This window comes from Microplitis demolitor, chromosome 6 (genome assembly GCF_026212275.2).
Source record: "Microplitis demolitor isolate Queensland-Clemson2020A chromosome 6, iyMicDemo2.1a, whole genome shotgun sequence".
NCBI lineage: Eukaryota > Metazoa > Arthropoda > Insecta > Hymenoptera > Braconidae > Microplitis > Microplitis demolitor.
The window spans coordinates 1,628,359-1,651,506 of record NC_068550.1 but is presented as its reverse complement, the minus strand read 5'-3'; the positions used below and the strand labels follow the sequence as shown (position 1 = coordinate 1,651,506).

Sequence of the window (23,148 nt, the reverse complement as noted above, 5' to 3'; positions counted from 1 at the left end):
TTATACTTATATATAAATGTATAAATTTGAATTGCATATGAAAATTGTACTGATTATTATGTTTTTTTAGGAAACAGTTGATTGGTTCCAGAATATGAGTGAATATAGCAGACATGAGACATTTTTTTAATTTTATATGAATAAATAAATAATTTAAAATAATGAAATTTAAAAAAATGCACGTATAGATTTTTCATGGATCTAAGTGCGCATTTTTAAATTTTTATTCTACTTACATTTAATTTATTTATTCAAAAATTTAAAAAATACCTCAGCTACATTCACACTCATCAGAATTCACAATTACTCAAATTTTATAATTAAAATTTAATTAATTATTTAACATTTGTTTTTAAAAAAATTTATTTAATCACCAACTAAATAATACCAATGTCTTCTTCAAAATTTTCGCGCTCAAAAAATTTAAATTTTAGATAAATTTAAATTAATTAATAAAAATTATTTTAATGCTGATAATTAAAATTTCTGATCATACTTTAACAACGAGAGATAAAAAAAATTCCAGCAATTGAATTAATTCAGCCGCGACTTGCAGATGTCAGTGCAGTAGATTCAAAAACCCGATCTATAATCCAGAAAGTTATCAAGTATGTGGTATGTGTATGTAACGTACACCTTTCTCCAGTACAAATCCTACATCGTCTGAAAGGCATTCTTATGTATTTCGAGTCTTGACATTCCTTAATATAACATAATCCAACTAGTACCTAAAACTCATCAATAACAACAACTAAAAGTCAATAAAACAAATACTGTCCCTACAGATTTTAAAATCATTGTCTTCGCGAGTTTAAACGAAAAAATACTGTAAACAATAATTATCAATCATCCATAACATCCATCAAGTGTGAAGTAATATCTTATATTATTTTATTTATTTACTTACGTGTATGTGAAGTGGCAAAATGGCTTGTGTTTGTTAATTATCATCACCGTCATCATTATATATATAACTATTTCATTTCAAGTTACCATTGAATCGACACTTGAAGATTTAAATGGTTGATTAAAAATAAAATAATTACTTATAATAATAATACTTAAAATAAATATAAAAATATAACATCCGTTTGAATAACCGCGAAAACCTCAGTGACATATTTTTTCAATTTATAAATACAATTGTCAGTTGTCAGTTTTTTATTGTCAAGTAAAGTTATTATTTATTTGTAAGTACTAAATTTTTTTTTTATATTTATTATTTATTTATATACGAGTGTGAATGGAGCAGACTGACAAATTTAAAATTACAAATAAATATAGTAAATAATTGATAAAATAATATTTACAAAAAATGCACTTGTCAATTTTTCAATTTTTTAAATGTGCATTTTTTTTAAATTTTCATTTATTATTTATTTACTCTATTAATAATTTTAAATTTGTCTGATGTCTGGGACATTCACACTCGTAATTATTCAAGACATATTAATTATATTTATTTAAATAGATAACTAAATATTAAAAGGTTAAAAAAAAGTATTAGTAGTAATAATATTTGACTTGATATGGATTTATCTTTACAATATTATCATATTACTATTATCTTTAATATAAGTAACGATTAAGTATAAAAATTATTTTTTTTATTAATGTAGTGATAAAAAAATGTATACTGAGAATAACATTAATACTAATAATAATTTTAATGGCTTTTTGTAGATAATTATTTTTAGTCAAGGTACAAATTTAGTAACTTTTAAAATTTTTAATGTTTCTTTAAATATTTAATTGTCAGAGTAAATCTTGTTTACTAATTTATGAATTATGACAGTTGATATTGAGTAACTTTATTTTAAATTCTAGATAAATAATTAATCAACTTATTTTTCAAATTAATTTAATATTTATTTTTAAATATTCAAATATTTAATTAAAAATTTTAATTTTCCCTTTTTTAAATTTTAAATTTCAGTCATGGAAAAAAATCACTAGTGAATTTTTAATTATTAATTAGAACTGTGTAAATAATTTGAATAATTACTGGGCACAAGTTCCCGCCTTTCATTTAAAAATAAAATTATAAAATAATTTTAAAAATTACAGTTGACTAAAAAATGAAAGTACTCGACTAAAAAATTAAAGATGTAAAGGAACTCATGTGCTCGACTTGCCAAAAAGTTCGGGCTAAAAGTGGTATTATATGGTACAAGTTGGTTAAATAATAATCTACAGTCACGCAATACCCTCACGAGAAAGTATGAAGCACGTACCAGCAATCTATCTAGGATCCACGGCGATAGATCGCCGATTTAGCAGCCCGATGTTGCCATGGATCACGAAAGAAATAAAACGCCGAAGTAATCACGAGAGGGTACGTTTCACTGCTTCCTTCTTACTACCTTTCCTTTTTTCTTTTTTTTTAAATATACCTCTGTCAAAGATAATACTTAAAAGTATTTTAATATTTCGTCAACAATTTAGCAGTAAATAAATAATAAATAATTATTGTTATTAACCAAATATTTATTTTAACAACTCAGACCACTTATATTTTTTATTTATGTCGTTAAAATTACAGTAGACATATATTATATAAAAGCCACCCTCTTAAGGTCAAGTCATGAAAAAAAATAACAATAATAATTATAGTTTGGAGTATTTTGTTTGAATTATTTTTTCTTATCGCGTGAACTATTTTTTTCTACTTAATCTATAATCTAAGATTTATTTATATACATATATATATGTATATTTTTTTTTATGAAGTAGATAATTCAATTTATGAAATAAAAAATAAAAAGCAGTGACAGTTAAAAGTGTAAAGTGAAAATTTCGTGCTTATCTTGTTCGCATCGGCCAGCTAAATAACTCTCACTTTTTTTTTTAAATTTTTAACGCTCTACCAAACGCTTAATCACCGCTGCAAAATGATAATTTACAACCTAAACATGTATGTATGCATGTCTTTAAAAGACTTATATATTGTGGTTTTATTTTTATTTTTTTTTTTCAATTCACTTTTGTATGAGACCATGAAAAATTACCGGACAATAAAATTCTTTATCTCTAAACGTCCTTCTCATACTTCTTTACGTACAGTACATACATAAATACTTAATACTTAATTTTATTACTTTAATGTAGTTATTTTCACATTTTGCATTTAGTTGATTACGCAAAAACAATTTTTTGCTGATAAAGTATGAGAATTTTTATTTTTTATTTTCAAATTAAGATTTATTACCGAAGACATTAATTATATATTTAAAATTTTTGATTTATAACTAGTATTTAAATAAAAATAACTAGTCTAATTAATTATTTACTTAAATATTAATTATTCAGTGAGAATAAAAAATAACTTAATTCTTTACGTAAATAACTTTCACATATTTATATTCATTGTCATAAATTTTTCATAAATCTGAATGCCTAGTTCATAAAAAAAAAAAAAAAAAAAAAAAAAAAAAAAAAAAACTTGAAAAAATTCCAATGCAAACTTATTTTTGACCGACAGTCGTCTGTAGAAAAATGAAAATCCGAGTAATCCTAAAAAAAATATATGAATTCCCAGGTAAATCTGTTGGTAGCGTCAGGATACATATCCGCATACACAAATGACAAGGAGCAGCCTTTGTTTAGGCACTCGCTAACAGGTACCTCGAAGCCGCAACCGCTTTCAGCGAATTCCCAAGACTCCAAGGGTGGCAATTTCCTCTACCTTATTAAAGGAGATGACGGACTCTATTATTATCATCTCTTCAAGGTTGAGAATGCGGAGACTGTAAGTAATATATTTAACACAATTTATATTCATATTCATATTCATACTTATACATATACATATACAAGCATTAAATAATTTTATATTTATAAAAATTAAATAATTTCACGAGCGTTTAAATTGCTTCCTGCTATATTTATACTTTCAGTTTATTTTTTTATTTATAAAATTCGTCCTTCGATTTATCACTATCAACGTGTTACTCTTGTTGACGTTTGCTGCCATTTTAATAGAATCTACATTGTTCTCATTGATTGTACCACGCGTTTATATAATCTTTTTAAAATCCTCTTCATATAGATACTTTTCATTGCATTGCATTAAATGTAAACGTGAATGAGATTATTTGACTTGATGATGGGACGTCCATCTGCCCGCCTCTTGTTCGTCAAAGTAGAAATAGAATTTTCAACAGTGCTAGACAGTTTGGCAACTTGTTAATTTAAATATTAACATTGCCAAGTACAATATTTAAATTAACTCCATTATTTTTCCTATAATTCTTAAAAAATTATATTTTTACCGCTCAATATTAAATTTAAAATCTCAATGAAGACTAATTAATTTTTTAAATAAAAATAAAAATTAATTATGTAATTATTATAAATTACAACATTTTTATTACATCAGATTTTTTTTAATTACAACCTGAAGAGTTTGCAAATAATTTCAAATTGCGACAGATTAATAAATATATGTCATAACTTTTTTTTTTATTATTATTTAATTAATTAATTAATTTTTCTGTGGTATTATTTTTTACCCGCAATTTAAGTGAAGGAAAAAATGATTGAAATGTAGAATTTAATGGATTTAAAGATAGAATGTTTTATTTATTTATTATTTAACATTGAAGTCGTTAGCGGAATGCACATGTCGTGTTTGATATAAATTAATGTCTAGATATTACTGTCGATATCGGTTTAGTTGTTGGTATATACTGTTCTGTATACCAGAGTTTAATTGTATCGAATGGTATTGAATTGCGTGTAGGGTATTATCTGTAATGACATCTATCACCATTAAATTGATGATACAATTTTCTTGGCTTAGCTCTTTGACCTATCTTCATCTACTTATAGTCTGTCCCGATTCGTTGCTACTCAAAATAGAAACACGTGTTCAGCACACACTTCACACGTGAACTGATGGCCAACTTTGAAAGTCCACGCCACGCAGACTAGTTTTGTTATTTAGATCGTTTTGTAACAAAATAGATTCATTTATTCTGAAAATTTCCTAAAGCTAATTGATGCTAATTAACAAGTTGAGCTTCAGATTTAATTTGTCTGTCATTAATTCATTATTGATGACTATTACTCTAAATAAATATGGAGATTGAAGTGTGGTAATTATGTAAGCGTTTTTAACTTCCATCTTACGGCTAAAAATAATTCGCTGCGCCACCTGTAGGTTTTTTTCAAAATTACATTTTTATTTTGTCTAATTTCGAGCCGGAAAATTTAAAGATCCATTTTTTTTACTCTATTTTTTGTGTACAGTAGGAAAAAAAAAATACAAAATTAATAAAAAAATAAATTAAAAGGAGTAGTTTTATTTTTTTAATCAAAAGTGAATTTGATATTTGAAAAAAAAAAAAAAAAAAAAACTAATATGTTGTAGTCAACATTAAAAACTTACTCATACGGACTATTAATAAATAAATAATATGTACATTTAACGTCACGTATGATCTTGAAACGCAAAAATATAATCGTAAAACTTAAGAAAATTCTTGTTTTGACAAATAATTCAAATTTTGTTTACTCTATATTATTATAAATATCAATAAATAGTAAAAGTATTTTTCCGCGTACCAATTAATGTCAGTTGTTTTAAATTTACTATTATTATATTTACAATAACTTTCTAAGTCATTGAAAGTTGCCAAGTAAATTGAAAACACTGATATATATTTTACGTACTCGCCAAATGCCGCATTGACATTTTTATTTATTAGTTAATGAAAATGTAATTCAATTGAATGTTTTTTTTTTTTTTTTTTTTTTTTTTTCATTATACTTTGTATTCAATTAAGATCAAGTAATTAATTAATCTATTAATAGAATACCTCAAGGTACTTATTGAAAGTCAATATTTTATTATTGTCAATTAATAAAAATTGATTTAATAAGTTTATATTAACGCTAATTATCATCAATATTTTTTTTTTATGAAAATCTTGAATAATCGAATTAAAAGGAATTGAAAGCTATTGGAAACTTGTTACATTATAATTATTATTACGTATTGTACAGAGACAATAATATATATTTTATTTTATTATACTCATGAGTAGGGACAAAATTGTTGCCTTGTTTTCGAAATGAATGGTTCAAATATTTAATATTACGGCGAAAATATTGGTCTTATCAGAAAAGTTTTTAAACAAAAGTTGTAGGAAATTTAATTTTCTAAAAAAAATGTCTCTTATGATTTTTTTATACGACCAATATTTTTACCGGAATTCCAAAATTAAGATTCATAATGAATGAATCAAATTTTTGATAATTATGAAAATCCAAATTTTGAAATTACGGCTTTTTTATTAGTCCTAAGACAAAATTATAAGAGACATTTTTTTTATAAAATTAAATTTTGAACAATTTTTATTTGAAAAATTTTTTTATACGACCAATATTTTTGCCGTAATATCAAAAATTCGACACCATTATTTATTATTGGTTGATTTTAAATCAAAGTAAAAATTCTGACCCTACTGGTGAGCAATAAGAATTTTTTTTTTTATGTAAAAGTAAAAAAACACGAGCATGGTCAGTAGCGGTGCGTAATGAATAAGCATTAAATTTTATATTGCATGTGATAAAGCCGGTAGAAGTACAGAGTACACGACAGTATTGTACATAAAAAAAAATATTAGCAGCAGGATGAAGCCGGATTACGAAACCACAAAATAGTTATTGAGTTAAAAATTTAGATTCTAGATTATTTTGACCGGATTGTCGGCTATTATCAATACAGTCTAATTAACAGTCCGCAATATATTATAAATTGCACAGTAGGTACTAGTTGTCATACGTAAATTATCGCGTTTCGAGCGGAAGAATTGCAAAACCATAAAGAGATAAATTAAATAACTTGTTTAATGATTTATTGATTTATTTTATTTTATTATTCTTCAGTTTATTAATTACATTACATAAATTCATTTAATTTATTCCTAACTATTTCCAGAGCTTTTAATAGACTTTTTACTCACTTAATAATTAATTATAAAAAAATTTTTAAAAGTTTATTTTTTTCCAGACCACAAAAGACTTTATAATTATCATAATTAACTCATCCAAAGCCACTTCATTAAAAAAACATAAAAATTAAAATTATTAATTATTTATTCGAATTTAATCGACTTTCCTTACTGTTACATAATAAATAAAATTTTCAATAACAAAAATAAACTCATAAATCTTAATCTTTTTATCAAACAAACGATCTTCATTCACATAATTAACAAAAAAAAAGTAATGAAAATAATTAAAAACGTAAACAAGTATCGTAATATTTTTGACACTGATTGACCAACGTTTAATAACTTCGGATTTCATTCAAACCCATAAATTACTAAAAAAAAAATATTTTAAAAAATTGCACCTACAGTTTTTTTCATTTCCCACATGTGCATTTTTTGGTTTTTTGTTTTTTTGCAATAAATTCGTCGGAAAAAAAAATCCAAAATTGTTAACTTCAGAATTATTAACATTAAACAAAAACCGCAATCCATTTAGTAAATTTTTAATTGCCTGCCTAAAAAAAAAACACAGCTATCATAAATCCATAAAATGGTCCTCGTCATGTAAATTAGTGGTAATAATTCCATGAAACCGATAAGAGTATTGAACTCAACGTGCATCGATAATAAAAGTTAGCATATCACGCATGCATTCAATTCTTAGTCTTAGTATATATATAAAGTAACATGCACCTTGTTTTATAAATCACATATTACACGTGTGTTATACCTCCGCACATAAATATATAAATCTATATACATTCATATTGCAATGGATATTTTTTAAGTCAAGTAAACACGTATAGTTTGAATTTAAAAGCATTAGCATTTATTTTTCTCTTGTTTGTTGGCTCTTTCAACTTACATATTCTCAAATGACACTCATTACACATATATCTATCTACATGTATATACATATATATTTAACACATACAAATAACAAACCAATCAAATGATTTTAACTCTCCACTCTTGAAGAATCAAATAGCCAATCATTATTGCAAGTTGTTTTTGCACATGCACTTGAATATGTAAGTTGATAGATTATATATATATATATATATGTATATATTGATGAGCATTGCATGTTTATATATACAAATGCTCATGCTCTGTTGTACTGTTAAATAGATTTAATGTTAAACTATTATTAAATTCGTCCTCAACGTCTTGGTTGTACGGCAGTAAAACGACATTGCCACTAAAAATCAGTCGACTTACAATCGTACAAATGGACACAATTAATAAAAAATTTTTTAACATTACTAGTGATAATAATTTAAATAATTCCAAAGTAAAGTGATAATTTTTTTACGTGAGTGCTGTGCAGTATTAATATTTATATTTTATTATTACTATTTTTTATAATTGTAATTATATAAAAATTAAAAGAAAGTTATTAAGTTGTTTTATGCATATGTATATATATTTTTGAATGCTGGGAATGTTTAAAAAAATAGGGTTTAACGTACTCGTGTAATATACAGATTCTCGTTACAAAGTGAGTAGTCTTGTAAAATAATGTGTGCGTGTGTGTTTATTTTTATTTGTAAATGTATTATGTACATCAATGTACTTTGCATAAGTTCTCCGTGATTCTGAGTTTTAAATCGAGGATAACAATCTTTACTTACTGCAACGGGGAATAGGGGATAGGGGAAAAAAAGGTCATCCGGTTTGCTATGAGAACTAAATTCTACCAGTCGACAATTTTTTTTTACAGTTCAAATAAATTTAATGAATTTTTTTAAACCTGACCTTGAGTGCCATTTTAAACCTGATTCATTTTTTTATTTTTTATAATAAATCATTGGAAAAATTATTTAATTTGTTCGTAATTAATTTTTACAATTGAATTTTGTTTTAATTATTTTTTACTTTAATGAGATTTTCTTTTTTTTTTTAGCTTTAAAAATTAATTTTCAAAAAACTGGTTATCATAATTATGTTTATTAATTTTTTTAAAAATTAACTTTTGATAAAATTTGTCTTAAAAAATTTTAAACGTCAAATTTAACAAAATTAGTTGTTTTGTATGATAAATAATTTTTTTGTCTAAAAATAATTTTTATGAGTCAGTTCTCAAAATATCATAAAATCATTCCGTCATAAATTTTCATATTTATTAATTTTTATCACAAAAAAATTTTTTAATTAAAGAAAATAAATTTTTATTTTTATTTATAAAAAATTCTATGGCGTATAAATTATAATATATTAATTACTCTACATAATCATTAAATATATAAACAATTAAAAAATTCTTCCATGCAATGAGAACATGTAGAATAAAATCGCGCCATGTTCTACATCCACTTGTTTCCTTTGCCAACTTTTTTTATAAATTATTTATTTCTTATTTCCAATTTGTATTTTAAAAATCAACTTGCCTTTATTTCACATGCGTATTTTGTATAAAAAAAAAAATATATATATATATGTATGTATATCTACAGACATTAAGTTTAATCCCATGTATATGCAGAGAGGTTTTAAAGTTAAGTAGTAAAGTGGGTTGATGAATAGAGAGATTTTCTTCAGGTCTTCCATATCGCGCCTGTGAAACCGTTCTAATTTCACCTTTATTTTAATCCAATCTATCATTTACTTTTTTTTTTACCTTAACTCGATAAGAAGGGGAACATAAATTAACACATCGAATAAAAATGCATGCAATTGGGTCGTCATGTACTCGGCAATTATTTTTTTTAGATAAAACCATTTTTTTTTTTCCTAGTATTTAACTTCTTGCATTTTTAAAAGGAGAAGATCGTTACGACTTTTTCTTACATAAGCTTACACTATTTTTTGTTTAAGTACGTACCTATACTTATGTGAAATTGTGTTCTGTAGTTGTTTTATTCTTACGTAAATGCACTCATTCGCGTTCATGTTCGCGTACTTGTGCACGCACGCGTTGGCGGTTTATTTTGGATCTACATCATGACCAACATCATTGTTATGACGACAATAATAATATAATTGTAATTTTAATTATAATAATAGCAGTAACAATGACGTATGACAGACAGTTATTTATTGCTACTTTTTTTATAATTAATATTCAGTAATTTATTCAAATTATATAATTTCTTTTACATTAAATAATTCAATTATTTCTTTAAAATAAATCAAAAAATTATTATTTTTTTTTTTTTTTTATTAATAAAAAATTGCAGTCTTCTGGGTTCGAACCCAAGTCCTTGTCATTTACGGCATCAGTTAAAATTTATATGAAATTTGTACAAATGTATGTTAAAATTTAATTAGTTAAACTTCATATATATATACATTTAGTATAATATTTTGTAAAATTAATTGTCATTTATTTTATTTAAAAAAAAAAATTGCAACCCCTTGGATTTGATTTTGAATCTTGTCGCTGTCAATTCAAAAATACAAATCAGTATCTTGAGACAAAATTTTTTAATGAAATCATATATATATATATAAAATAGTAAACTTATAAAGTGAAAGAACAATAAATGATATGAATATTTTTCATAATTTTTTGATGAATATTTAAATTTATAATGCAAAAAAATTAAAATTAAATATATTAATTAATTGATTCTATAATTAATATGTACAGTTTATAATAATTATAAATTGTAATATATAATTAAAAAACATATTTATGAAATTGAAACTGTATAATTATGATATCCATTGATCTACTTACATATACCTGAAAATCTATGTATATATATGGCAGTAATACTTTGGTAAATATATGAAAAAAATTTTTAAAAGAGCTATCACTAAGCAAATAAATAATTAATCGATTGACTATAAAAAATGGGGTAGCGACGAAGTTATGCTTGAAATAAAAAATTCAAATAAAAAATTTTACCGTCAATTTAATTCATATCAATAAAAAAGAAAAAAAAATCATAAAAAAATACTTGAACGTCACGTAAAGCAGTCGATTGGATCATTAAATATTCTTATCTTTTTTATTCTCGTGAATAAATAAAAATGATAGATTGTCAAGTATCGCGAAGTAGGAAAATCAAGTTCACGGCCTGTCATCCCACGTACATTAATAATTCTCAGTATTCTGCAGACTTCAGTACGAGCAGGAATCATGTAATTTAACATAAAATCAAGTAGAAAATAAAAAAAAATAATAATATTATTCTATATCCATCAAGAACAATTGTAATTTCGCAATATAATTTGTAGTCCCAGTTTCAGACATGACCCGGCCCTGAATTTAATTTTTTTAACTGAATAAATTTAAATTTACGTGAACAAAAAAATAATACAAATAATAATAATAATAATAATAATAATAATAATAATAATAATAATAATATCAAGTTTTTTTTTTAGAAATTTGACTTTAATTAAATTTTAATCGTTTTTTTTTTTTAGGCGATCAATTTTTTTAAAACTAATTTATATATTTTTGAGATTAAGTTAATATCTGAGTGTTTTTGTCGATATTAAATTAAACAGACAAGTTAAATTCCCGCCTTCTCTTCATATAAACGAGGCGTGATGAATAATTATGATGTGATTACTTGTAGAATAATGGATGAGACTTTGTTGGTCAGATGAGATCGTTTATAATTATCAGCATAATAATAATAATAATAATAATAATAACTAAGTGATCTTTGTAATATTTAACGATCGCTTAATTATCTTAACTTTTAACTGAAACATAAAAAAATATTTTTACTAAGTCAAGAGTAAATAATTATTCCAAATTTAAATATAAATATATAAAGCTGTTTATTGACACAATATTTATAGAGATGTCTGTATCAATTTATCAAAAGTACTTTGAAGTTATATATACTTATATTAAAATAATTGAAAAATAATAATTATCAATCTAAAAGTTTTATCGAATAAATATTACTTTTGGAAAGTTATTTTAGCTCTGATGTGAAAAAACAGGTCAGCTATAGTTTTTAAAAATAGTTATTAGAATAGAGAAGAGAAGAGGTAGAGGAAGGGAAAATATCGAGCATAGGAAAGCATAACGCAGATAAAATAAAATAAAAAAGTTTAAAACTTTAGCGCGAGGTATTTTAAACTTTGTCAGATTTCAGAGTCGACTTTACCCTGCATTACTTGAGATTTATTTTCCCCTTTATGTCTTTAGTGTATGTAGTTTTTAAAATGAGGAGTTATTTGTTGGATTGTTGCAATGAAAATAGTAATTGTGATGCCGATAAGTGATAAGAGTTGTGATAGAAAAAATGAAAGCGAGGCATAGAAAATAATGAAAATTATAAACTACGTCGTTAAATTTATCATTACGGTTTTGTAAGAGGCCACTGACCATAGAAATATACAAGGGAGTGGTTCGATAACGTGTTCAACTACGGTCTGTTGATTTTGTCAAAGCCCCCAAGGGCTTATTGTATACTTTTTTTTTTCTTTCGCCCGAAGACTGCGTCAGCTCATGAACTTCTATAATCTTACTAAGTGTCACGCGACAAATTTACTATCTTTAATTATTTAAATAATTAAATAAATATTTTACTTAAATAATTAAAATTTACAAATTTACTTGTTAACTAAAAATTAATTTTTTTAAATATTTTATTTAAATATGACAATTTTTTATGCTCCTAAAGTTAACAGTTAATTTTTTTATTTTTTCTTCAATAAATCAAATGCAAAAAAATAAAAACCAAAAAAATGCACATGTAGAAAATTAAAAAAACTACAGGTGCATTTTTTTCAAATATATTTTTTTTTATAATTTATCATTTAAAAAAAAATTCTATAATTGTTAGACGTCGGCTAACTTCAATGATCCTAAAGCCAGCAGACTATTAACAAGTTTCCGATTTTTTTTTAACAAAATAATTGCAAAAAAAAAAAAAATAAAAATATGCACATGTAGAAAATTAAAAAAGCTATAGGTGCATTTTTTTCAAACATTTTTTTTTTATAATTTGTCATTTTAAAAAAAATCCAAAAATTATTAAATGTCGGCTAACTTCTGTGTCATCAATTTTTTTGAGAAAAAAAAAACTTTTAATAAAAAACATTTAAATTTAATTAGACTTAAATTATTCTAGATTCTTAACAACTCAATTATAAGTTTTAAACTTTTTTACTTTATGAGAAAAGTGTTTGAGAGTAATAAATTTTAAAGAATTTAAAAATCTTAGATCATTGAACTCGCGCTTAAAATATTCAATTTTAAAATTTCATAAATTAAATGTAAGCCGAGCTCGATATAAATTTAGTGAATAAATTTGACAAGTGATCGAAATTTGTTCGATAATTAAGGATAGAAAAGTTTGAAAGTATGATAATGAGTTGACATCTTGCGGACTTTTCGGGCCTCATCGGCTACGTGCCGATAGGTCCTTGAGTCCCTGAGTCCTTTGTCTTATCAGGTGTCCCCCATCCCCTCAGTGCTTTCTAGTGGAGGTAGTTCGTCATAAGAGGGTAGCACTGACATCATACTGACAAAATTTCTTGGGTTCGGTCGGTTCGGTATAAATTGCGAGTCTTTTTACAAAACTCAGCACGTGGCCCATCAGGAATAGTTTCAATAATAAATCGAACAAAAAACCACAGGTATTTAAAATTACACGTGTTTCTACTCATAACCAAATTTAAAATTCGAAATAACGGGTTTGAAAAAATTTATTCAATTAAAAAATTTACAAATTAAGTTATTGGTTACTGTAAATATTTAAAAGCAAAATAGTCGTAAAAAAAGTAAAATCTAAAATATTTAAATTTAAGTGACAATTAGAATAAATAATTAAAAAAAAAAAAAACAAATTAAATATTCTAAATAAACCGGATAATTCTAGAGTAGTGACCTTGAGTTAATTTTTTCATGATTCCTCCTCCTTTTTATCATCATATATTTAAAATTTTTTATTTATATTTTTTGTTACCTCCGGCTCTCCCTCTTTCTCTCTTTACTCCGCTCATTCTGTTCTATACCACTCGCGAGAAGTTTGATATGAGTGAGCAGAAGCACGTACACGCAACCCAGCCCGTTCCTATACTCGCAATCAGTACACGACAGAATACCAAAGTCTACTGATACTCAGTACTTATACTCAGTACTCAGTGACTACTCGCGGGTCCGGAGCTCGAGATGCCAGGCCTCGTCTTTATTTAATCGGCTATTTTTATATAACAACTTAATATTTTTATAATAAAACAAAACAAAAATTAATTTAAAATAATAGTGACTAATATTTACACGTGATATTTTATTGTGATTTTAAATTCAAATGACTGAAAAAATAACTCATGGTTTTAAAAGGACAGTGATAATGAGTGATACAAAAATAAGACAATTAATTTTTTAAATAATTTATGGATAATAACAGTTATATTTTTTTGTAACAAAAATGATATCAGCACCGATAGTATCATCTAGTCCTTATGTCACACGAACATCTATAAGTGATGCGAGCAAACTCGCAATTAGCAAAAGAGGATCGGTAAGCTGGACAACGATCTGATCTTGAACTTTGTCACCCGCGGTATTAAACTTCTTCCGGCAATATTAATGCTAATTGCAATCAATTTTAAAATGACCTAGGGTCAATCAATAGATTTTTTACTTACGTTTAATCATCAATTACGATAATTATTTATTGTTATCTAACTCAAACTATAAACATATTTTTTTTGCTCTTCATAAATTTATTAAATCAAGTACTTAATTTTTTTTTTTTTTTTTTTTTCGCTTTACAAATATTTTAAACGGCGGGTTGTACAAGAGCTAGAAATATTTACTGCTGTTTCTAAATTTGTATATGCTGTTTTTAACGACGAGGAATTTCAAAGCATTCACTTTTATTTTTTTTTACTCTTTATCTCTTATTTGTGTTTTTTAATTAAAATACTTTAGATTATGGAGAAATTATTTAGTTAATTAATTTTTTTTTTTAAGATTGAACACGTGAGAGATAAAATTTTTTTTTATAATTAATTCAATAATTATTTTTACTTTACTCAAATAATGAGTAGATAATTAATATCTCAATTACTCTGTAATTAAAATTTTGAATTTCACTAAAAACAATTTTCGTTTTTTGGAAAATCAAAATTATCTATAATAATAATAATGTCCTATTTAAATCCTCATGACGTATTTCCAAACTATCCATCAAAAATAAAGAACTGATAAATTTATTTGACGTCAGGAAACAAGTGATCTCACAAATCATTTACTCGAGTGCTAAAACTCGTAAATCAAATCTTAGTGCAAAAAAAAAAAGTTATTAATTTCTCTTTAATAACTATCGATTTTGAATTTATCATCCATGCCACTAATTGACACATCAGCAAACTTTAGCCCTCTTTCTCAATAAAAAAATAAATTTATTTACGTCAGAAAAATAAATATTTTCACGAAAAACAATCATTAATAATTTAGTTAATAAAATATATGAGAACAACAATAATAAATTTATCCTGTTGCTAACATCTGGTGATAAAATAAATGATATAATAGTTGGCCATGTGTACGTCAACTCTGTCCGATAATAATAATAATTAAGCGCTTAAATAATTGGATCAGAAGCCCGTAAGTTTATGATTTTTTTTCCGTGTCAGCAATTGCCGCAAAACAGTCTAGCTTTTTTGCAATCTCTATATAATAAAATATTGATCACTTGACCAGCTTTACAACAGCGTACTCGTGTGTTAATTAAAGGTCTAGTACCACTCGATTAATAGGACACCCAATAAAAACTAAACCCATTTTTTTTTGTTGTCAAAAAAATAAAACGCCTTTAAGTTTTTAAAATACGTCTCTCCTTCGCTTATTTAAAATCCATTTGAACAATTTATTTTAGTCTAGCCTTGAATCTGCTTTATGTACAAAATCCAAAGTTGCGAAATTATTTTGTTTATCATAAAATCATCAGAAATTTATTTTTACCATTAGTATATTTATATATTTATTTATTTATTTATTAATCAATTATTTATTCAAATTCTAGGTACAAGAATTATTTAGCGCAATGAAAGAACAGTCGTCAGTGACGCGGCCCGACAGGGACCGTGATCTCCAGAGATCAAATAGCAGTGCAGCTGCACTGAGCATTGGCGCGGACATATCGCCAAGTTCTTCGCACTTCTTCGAAGTACTTTACGTGGGTAAAATTAAATTATCACATCAGAAAGTACCAGAGACATTTATCGACGATGCTATGGTCAAGTTCAGAGCCCATGGTCTTGAAAAGTCCAAGTCTACGGTCAGTAATTTGCTTGCTGAGTGTCAGCAGTTGAAAAATCCACCGACCAGCAGCGATTCAAATGAAAACCGACGTAACAGCGGCGTAAGTTTTTCGAGTTATTGATTTCCGGTGACGAGAAATTTTAATTTTTGGGTTTATAGGACTCGGTGACGAGCGAGCTCGGGAGTACGGACAATGTATTGGGAAATGGAAGCATAATTTCGCCATCGACGCCTCTGGGAATGGCGGTGCCACTAGGAGGCTCGGTGGAGTCTCTCCCGGTGCCTGCTAGCAAGGACGAGGGACAGGAAAGCGAACAGAGTCCGGCGAAAAAAGGCCGCTCGACAATGCCACCGCCAGAAATGATGAGAAGTAGAGCGGCTTCTACTGGAAGCGTGCTGGGACCGAGGAGAGAGTCGTCCAAAGGAAACGAGGATCACAATCGCACTATGCTGTTTCAGGTATGACAAATATTTTTCTCACTTAGTTGTTTTATTTTTATGGTAATTTAAATGAAAGTATGTGTTTAATTAGTTGTTTTTTATTTGTTTTTTGCAGGTCGGACGGTATGATTTGCGACTTATTAGTCCTGATAGAAAGCAAGTTTTGTTTCACAAACAGCTTAAAGACATCGCGAGCTGCGTTCAAGGCTTGAAGAATCCAGAACACTTTGGTTTTATTTGCCGTGAAGTTAACACTGATGGATTTGTTGGGTATATATTCAAGTGCCAGTCGGCTTCTGTTGCTGATGATTTAGTTGGTGGTAAGCTGAGAATAAATTATCATTTTTTTTTTTTATTCGAGACATTTTTTTTTACTTGGGATTTATTGCTAAATTATTAATTTAATTTTAAATTCAAAAAAATTTGAATTTAATTTTGTACATAAAAATTTCACAAAAATTCATTTTTCTTGAACTTGAACTCGAGGTTAAAAAAAAATTACCTATAAGCTTTTAATATTTATCATAAATTTATTTTCCACAATTTTTTAATTAGTTTATCATGAGCTATCAGTTGACTTAATCTTAATTAATTAATTAATAAATAAATGTAATTTAATTACAGCCATAACACAAGCGTTTATAGCAACATGTCACGGCAATAGTACAAAAAAAGAGCGTCACCAAGTATTCTCATGCGAGCACTGTCCCATGGTCTGGTACAACAAACTCTGCCAGGAGATAGAAGGTCAGAACGACCGCCGCGTCCAGTCAATAATATTCTCACGTCTCGAGATGTTGCCCGAAGATGAGCAAGAAATAGTCGTCACTAAGTACAAGGGTGCCGAGACAGCGGGTGGTTCTGGCCGCGAGTTCAGTCTACGTGAGCAAAATCAATTCCTCATGCTGCTGCTTCGCGCCCACTGCGAGTCCAAGCAGACTCGACACGTCCACGACACCGCCGAAAATCGAAGTGAATTTTTGAACCAGTACTTGAGTGTCGGTGTCGGCAGCACCATTTTCATGAAGGCCAAGCGCTCTTTGACAAACAGCTTCGATCACTTGATGAAGCGCAAGGGCTCCCGTGACGATTTCAATCTCGCGGGTCATCACATTCGCGAGACGACTCCATTGTCCAGAAGCGAACGTCAAAGTCCCGTCGGGTTGAGCAGTAACTCGATTTCTGATGTCAGTCCAGATTCTAGTCGACCTCGTTCGTTGAGAGTTTCACCGGAGCAACAATTAGTTGTCAATACTGGACCCAAGAGTCCAATGATGGACATGTGAGTATTTTTCTTACTTTTAAATTGTAATTTAAAATATAAATATTTATTTACTATTTATTTTATGTAAAAATAGATTTCTAAAAGTGGGAAATTCACCGAAAATGTCACCAACTGAATCTGAAGACAACAGCGGCCGCGTTCAATCGAATAGTTCCTGGCGCCAAGCGATTTTAAACCGCGTGGTGACACCTGGCAAAGACCAAGACGTCAGAGACGGCGACAACACCCACTCGGGTATAAAAGCAACTCAATCAGCGCCAGCAGTAAAACGAACACGAGAAGAATTGCGCGAGCTCTGGAAGAAAGCAATAAATCAACAGGTGATTCTCATAAGAATGGAGAAAGAAAACACGCGATTACGTGTCCGCCAAGAAGAAGCGACTGTTAAACGCGTGAAGCTGGAGTACGATGAGCTAAGCAGCTGTGCCAGGGAGTTGATTGACGTCTGGGATCTGTTGGTGAGTAAGCAGTCCCGAATATCGACCAAGTGCGACAGTAAAATGCTCCTCCAAGCAATTAAACAAGGAGTCCCGCGAGGTAAGCGTGGAGAAGTCTGGCAATTTTTGGCGGAACAATTCTGTCTCAATCAGCCGCCAATTGACACCCAGGAGTTTCCTAATTACAATACGCCCTATGATTTATTACTAAAGCAACTGACCTCACAGCAGCACGCGATTCTGATTGACTTGGGACGAACGTTTCCAAACCACCCGTACTTCAGTTCAGCTCTAGGTCCAGGACAACTTGCGCTGTTTAATTTACTGAAGGCTTACTCTCTACTAGACCACGAAGTAGGTTACTGTCAGGGTCTGAGCTTCGTCGCCGGAGTCCTTCTACTCCACATGTCCGAGGACCAGGCGTTCTTTCTGCTGCGTCACCTGATGTTTCGCCGCGGGCTCCGGAAACTTTATTTACCGGACATGGCTGCTCTGCAACTGCATCTCTACCAGCTCTCGCGTCTCCTCCATGACCGTCTGCCCTCAGTGTACAGTCACTTTGACAAGCACGAAGTATCTCCGACTCTCTACGCGGCTCCATGGCTGCTAACTCTCTTCGCAAGTCAATTCCCTCTGGGATTCGTCACCCGGGTCTTTGATTTGCTTTTCCTCGAAAGCTCTGAAGTTATTTTCCGTGTGGCTCTTGCTCTGCTCGAGGAGAACCAGGACCAGCTGCTACTCTGCGACAGTTTTGAAGAAATAATGGAGTACTTGAAGTTAAAAGTACCAGCGGTAGACAAAACGATGCTCGACCGCGTTATGAAACACGTCTTTTTACCCGACACTGAAATTTCTCGTCAGTTAAACGAGTACCGAGTCGAATACCAGGTCCTACAAGAAGAAATGCTGTCAGTGAAGCCGCAAATTGAGAACATTGAGAAGCTGGAGCTCTTGAACAAGCAGCTGGTCCAGCAGAACAGTCACCTCACGTCCCAATTAGAAGTCGCGGTAAATAATTTACAGCGCATGGAAAACAACAGTCTCCAAAGATCTATCAATCAGTCATCGCTTCACAAACTTGAGTCCCAGAACCGGAGCTTGGAGGTGACTGTGATGACTCTGGGGTCTTTTATCCAGCAGTTGATTGAAACCCGTACTGATATTGAAGTTCCTGGAGACGTAAGACGTATTCTAGGACAACTGAGTCTTGCCCAGAGACGTAACAACAGCGGGTCGATGTCTGGTTCCAGTGCCCGGTTGTTTCCTCTTAAAATAATTGAGGACAACAACAATCGGTATGAACCCATGAAGAGTAATTCGACTGGCGGTGGACGCGGTAACGAATTGCTGAGTAAAAATTTGTTGAAGAACACAATGGAACCTCCGTATCCATTAAAATCAGCACTTAGTCAGCCTAATTTAGGTACAAAATTAGAAAAAATGTCATCGTTTTTTGCCAACTCGCACAATCATATCCGTCAGCAACGGGCACAAATAGCGGCGATGCGTAACAATGATGGATTAACGAACATTAATAATAGTATTAATATAAATAATAATAACAACAACAACAATATGAATAATTTGAATAACAATAATGATGAAAATGATCCAAAGACGGTAAATATTGACATCCAAGTGACGGACACAGTCGTCGGCGGTACAAATGACAGCAGCGTGATACAGAGCGAGGGGAATAAGAAGATCGACTCGATTGGGGGACTAGAAAAGTCAAGCTCGCTGCCACTCAACGCCAGGATGAAGTTAAAACCCGCAAAGTCGGCGTACGAGCTGGGCTCGATAAGAAAAATTCCGACCACCAGACTCGAGGACACCGACTGCGTGGGCAGTTTGGTGGGCACTGTTCACCCACTGGACACTTGCAGTGACGTTAACTTCAAATACGGGGGAACTACGAAATTAAAGTCCATAAGACCTGTCAGGATCACTCCGGCGATGGCGCTGACGACGATGGCTGAGAACCAGGGCCAGAGTTTGGAGACTATTGGTAACAGTGAGATAAATGCGTCGGAAATAATTACCAGATAACGGATGATAACTATTTCTGAGGAGTAATTTTTATTTATTTATTGATAAGAGCTTTTTTTTATTTAATCTTAAGGTTTATATGGAGGATCTAGTGATTTTTAAGTAGAATTTGTGTGTAAGAAATATCAGTGGTTTTAAGGTTGGTCATAAAAATTTTCTTTTATTATTTTTTTTAATAATTTATAGTTATAGTTTTAGGAAAAATGTAATTATGCAGGAGAAGGAACATTAATTTAATTATTTATTGATTATTGATCGAATTAAAAAATAGTCTAGGGTGTAGTCTATTTATAGACAGTAAAAAAAATATATTGAGCGTTTTTTTTTTAATGATTTTTAGTTAAATTTTTTAAAATGATAAATTTAAAAATTATTTTTTCACTTAATAATTTAATTTTAGTTTTAATTTATTGATTTAAAAATAATTTAAGAAATTTTTTATGACCAAACATGAGTAATGTCTTCGTTTAATTATAAAAATTGAAAACTTATTTTTTAAAATATTATAAATATATTGGATGACTTTTTTTTTACAAAAAAAAAAGAAACATTTATTTTGACAAATTAAAATATCAGTAAAATAGAATTAAATCAAACGGCAATGGCCTATAATTACAATTAATTTTTTTAAAAAAAAGTGCGTCCAATAAATTTATTAGAAAGTAATCATAGAATTAAAATTAATTAGACTTAAAATCAGTCTTTTATAAAATTAATTAAGAATATACATCAGAAATTTTTTTTTAATCAGTATTCTCCATAAAAAAAATAATACCGGCCTTCTAGGAAATTAAATATTCGAATGTCAATTTTAACAGTAATAAATAATTAATAATTAATAATTAAATCGCACAAAATGTCCGTAAGAAATATAAAATCAATGAGATTTTATTTTTAAAAAAAAGTTAGCAGTGTCAATAAATTAAAGTCTTGCCGTAATTACGTAGCTAATTTTTCGTTTGATGTTTAATTAATTGATTAATTAAACTAAAAAAAAACTCCTACAGCAGTGTGCCAATGACTAAAAACAACAGATGATTATTTACACAAATATTAAAATATTTACAGTATATATATATATTTACATATAAAAGAAATAGTTAATTGTTAACCGGGGACAATAGTCAAGATTATAACGTAAATAAATATATAAATATATATAAAATATATGTAGTTACCATTTAAAGAGGCGAAGTACTGCCAAATAAAATAATTAGGTACTTACTTTTGTTAAATTACAAACTTACTTAGTAGTACAAACAAATATATATATTTAGTATTGAAAAAATTTACTAAACATTACGTAAATTTGGTTATTTTTATTTTTAATTATTTTTGCTTGGTGTAATTTTATCTTAAAGACTGGAAAATATGTTAAATTTCGGCTTGTCTTATTTTTTGCAACACGTGCTTAGAAAGTTGTCTTTACCGCACTGCAAATGTGACGATAAATCTTTTATTGCACGCTGATGGTAACGCAGAACTCCACTTTGCTGATTTAGTGACGTCATGCGCATGTAAAAATTTTTTTTCGCACGTACTGACTTACCGACTGGTAAATTTTGACGTTTTACCAACGGAGTCAGCTTTAACCTCCGAGTTTTCTGTGAAAAGCTGGAGGTTATGTCGGAAATGTTTTTTGTTTTTTACAGAAACATATATTTAGTGCACAAGGGTACTAGATATATAATATACTAAAATATACAACAGTATTTAAATTTATACCGTCTGATAATTGGTACATTAATCACATGTTTACTATAAAATATATAGAGTTGATAAGAAAAATTAATGAGTATTTTTAATTATATTATTTGTGATAAAAATTTGAAAAATTAATTTTATTTAAAAAAAAAATTTGTGAGATTTATTGAGAGAAAAAATAAAATTATGAATTTGAAAATAAAAATTGCCAAAACTGGTTTCATTTAAAAATTTAAAAAAGTCGATTTTTTAGTAAAATATTTAAAATAATTGAGTGCTTTTTTAGAGATAAATTCAAAAAATTAAATTTTGCTTTGTTTTGATATCTCTTAATGTGAGCTAGTGTACTGAAGAATGTTTTGTATAATTTTTTTTGCAAGTAAATTTAAGTTACGTAATTAAAAAAATAATGAATGTAATACTTGTATTTCGGTACGTAAATGTATGAATAATGAGTATGTTAGATTTTTTTTGTTTAGCTGAGGTTTTGTTAAATAAAACCACAGCTTAATTATTAGGCCAGTGTACTCGGTAGTTTTTAGTTACAAATGGTAATGTTTAATTATGATACATAGTAATAATCACTGGTTTATTAATTGTAATAAATAAATAAATAAATTAATTAAATTATAGTCATAAATGTATGATATGTAAATACGTTGATATCCTTGTATGTTTGACAATTTAATGGATAATGTGAATCTGAATGTCTTCAATAAAGTAATTATACCAAATAATATTTGTTTTCATTCCTTTTAGTATGTAATATTTAAAATTTAATGATTATTCAAAATTGGGGTAATTGGAAGAAAATTCAAATATTATTTATGTAAATTTGGTAATAAAAATTATTGCGTACTAATGAGAAAGTAAAAGAATCGGCAGCGGTTGCCTTCGACTCGCGTGAACTTCAGCTCGAGAGAGAGTGGACCGGGAGTCGGCCCCACTACTGAAATTTTTCGTACTGCGCATGCGCAATAAAAAGTGGGAGAACATTTAGTACCTAGCAGGAGTAAAAGAACTCAGAGTGGGGGGTAAAACCGAAAA

General features: G+C 28.3%; 1 protein-coding gene across 2 annotated transcripts; it reads left to right on the top strand.

The window, feature by feature from the left end:
* Positions 1-511: 511 nt before the first annotated feature.
* Positions 512-22,808, top strand: LOC103575721 (TBC1 domain family member 1). 2 transcript variants are annotated; one of them, XM_008555615.3, is made up of 8 exons: positions 512-1,190; positions 2,068-2,335; positions 3,539-3,748; positions 15,947-16,285; positions 16,345-16,644; positions 16,742-16,946; positions 17,251-17,908; positions 17,985-22,808. In XM_008555615.3, exons 2-8 carry the CDS (start codon positions 2,222-2,224, stop codon positions 20,395-20,397), a joined length of 4,239 nt encoding a protein of 1,412 aa, XP_008553837.1. In that variant the 5' UTR covers positions 512-1,190; positions 2,068-2,221; the 3' UTR covers positions 20,398-22,808. The 2 variants fall into 2 exon arrangements, with proteins under 2 accessions (XP_008553837.1, XP_008553839.1); XM_008555617.2 differs by lacking the exons at positions 512-1,190; positions 2,068-2,335; positions 3,539-3,748 and adding an exon at positions 13,961-14,437.
* Positions 22,809-23,148: the final 340 nt, after the last annotated feature.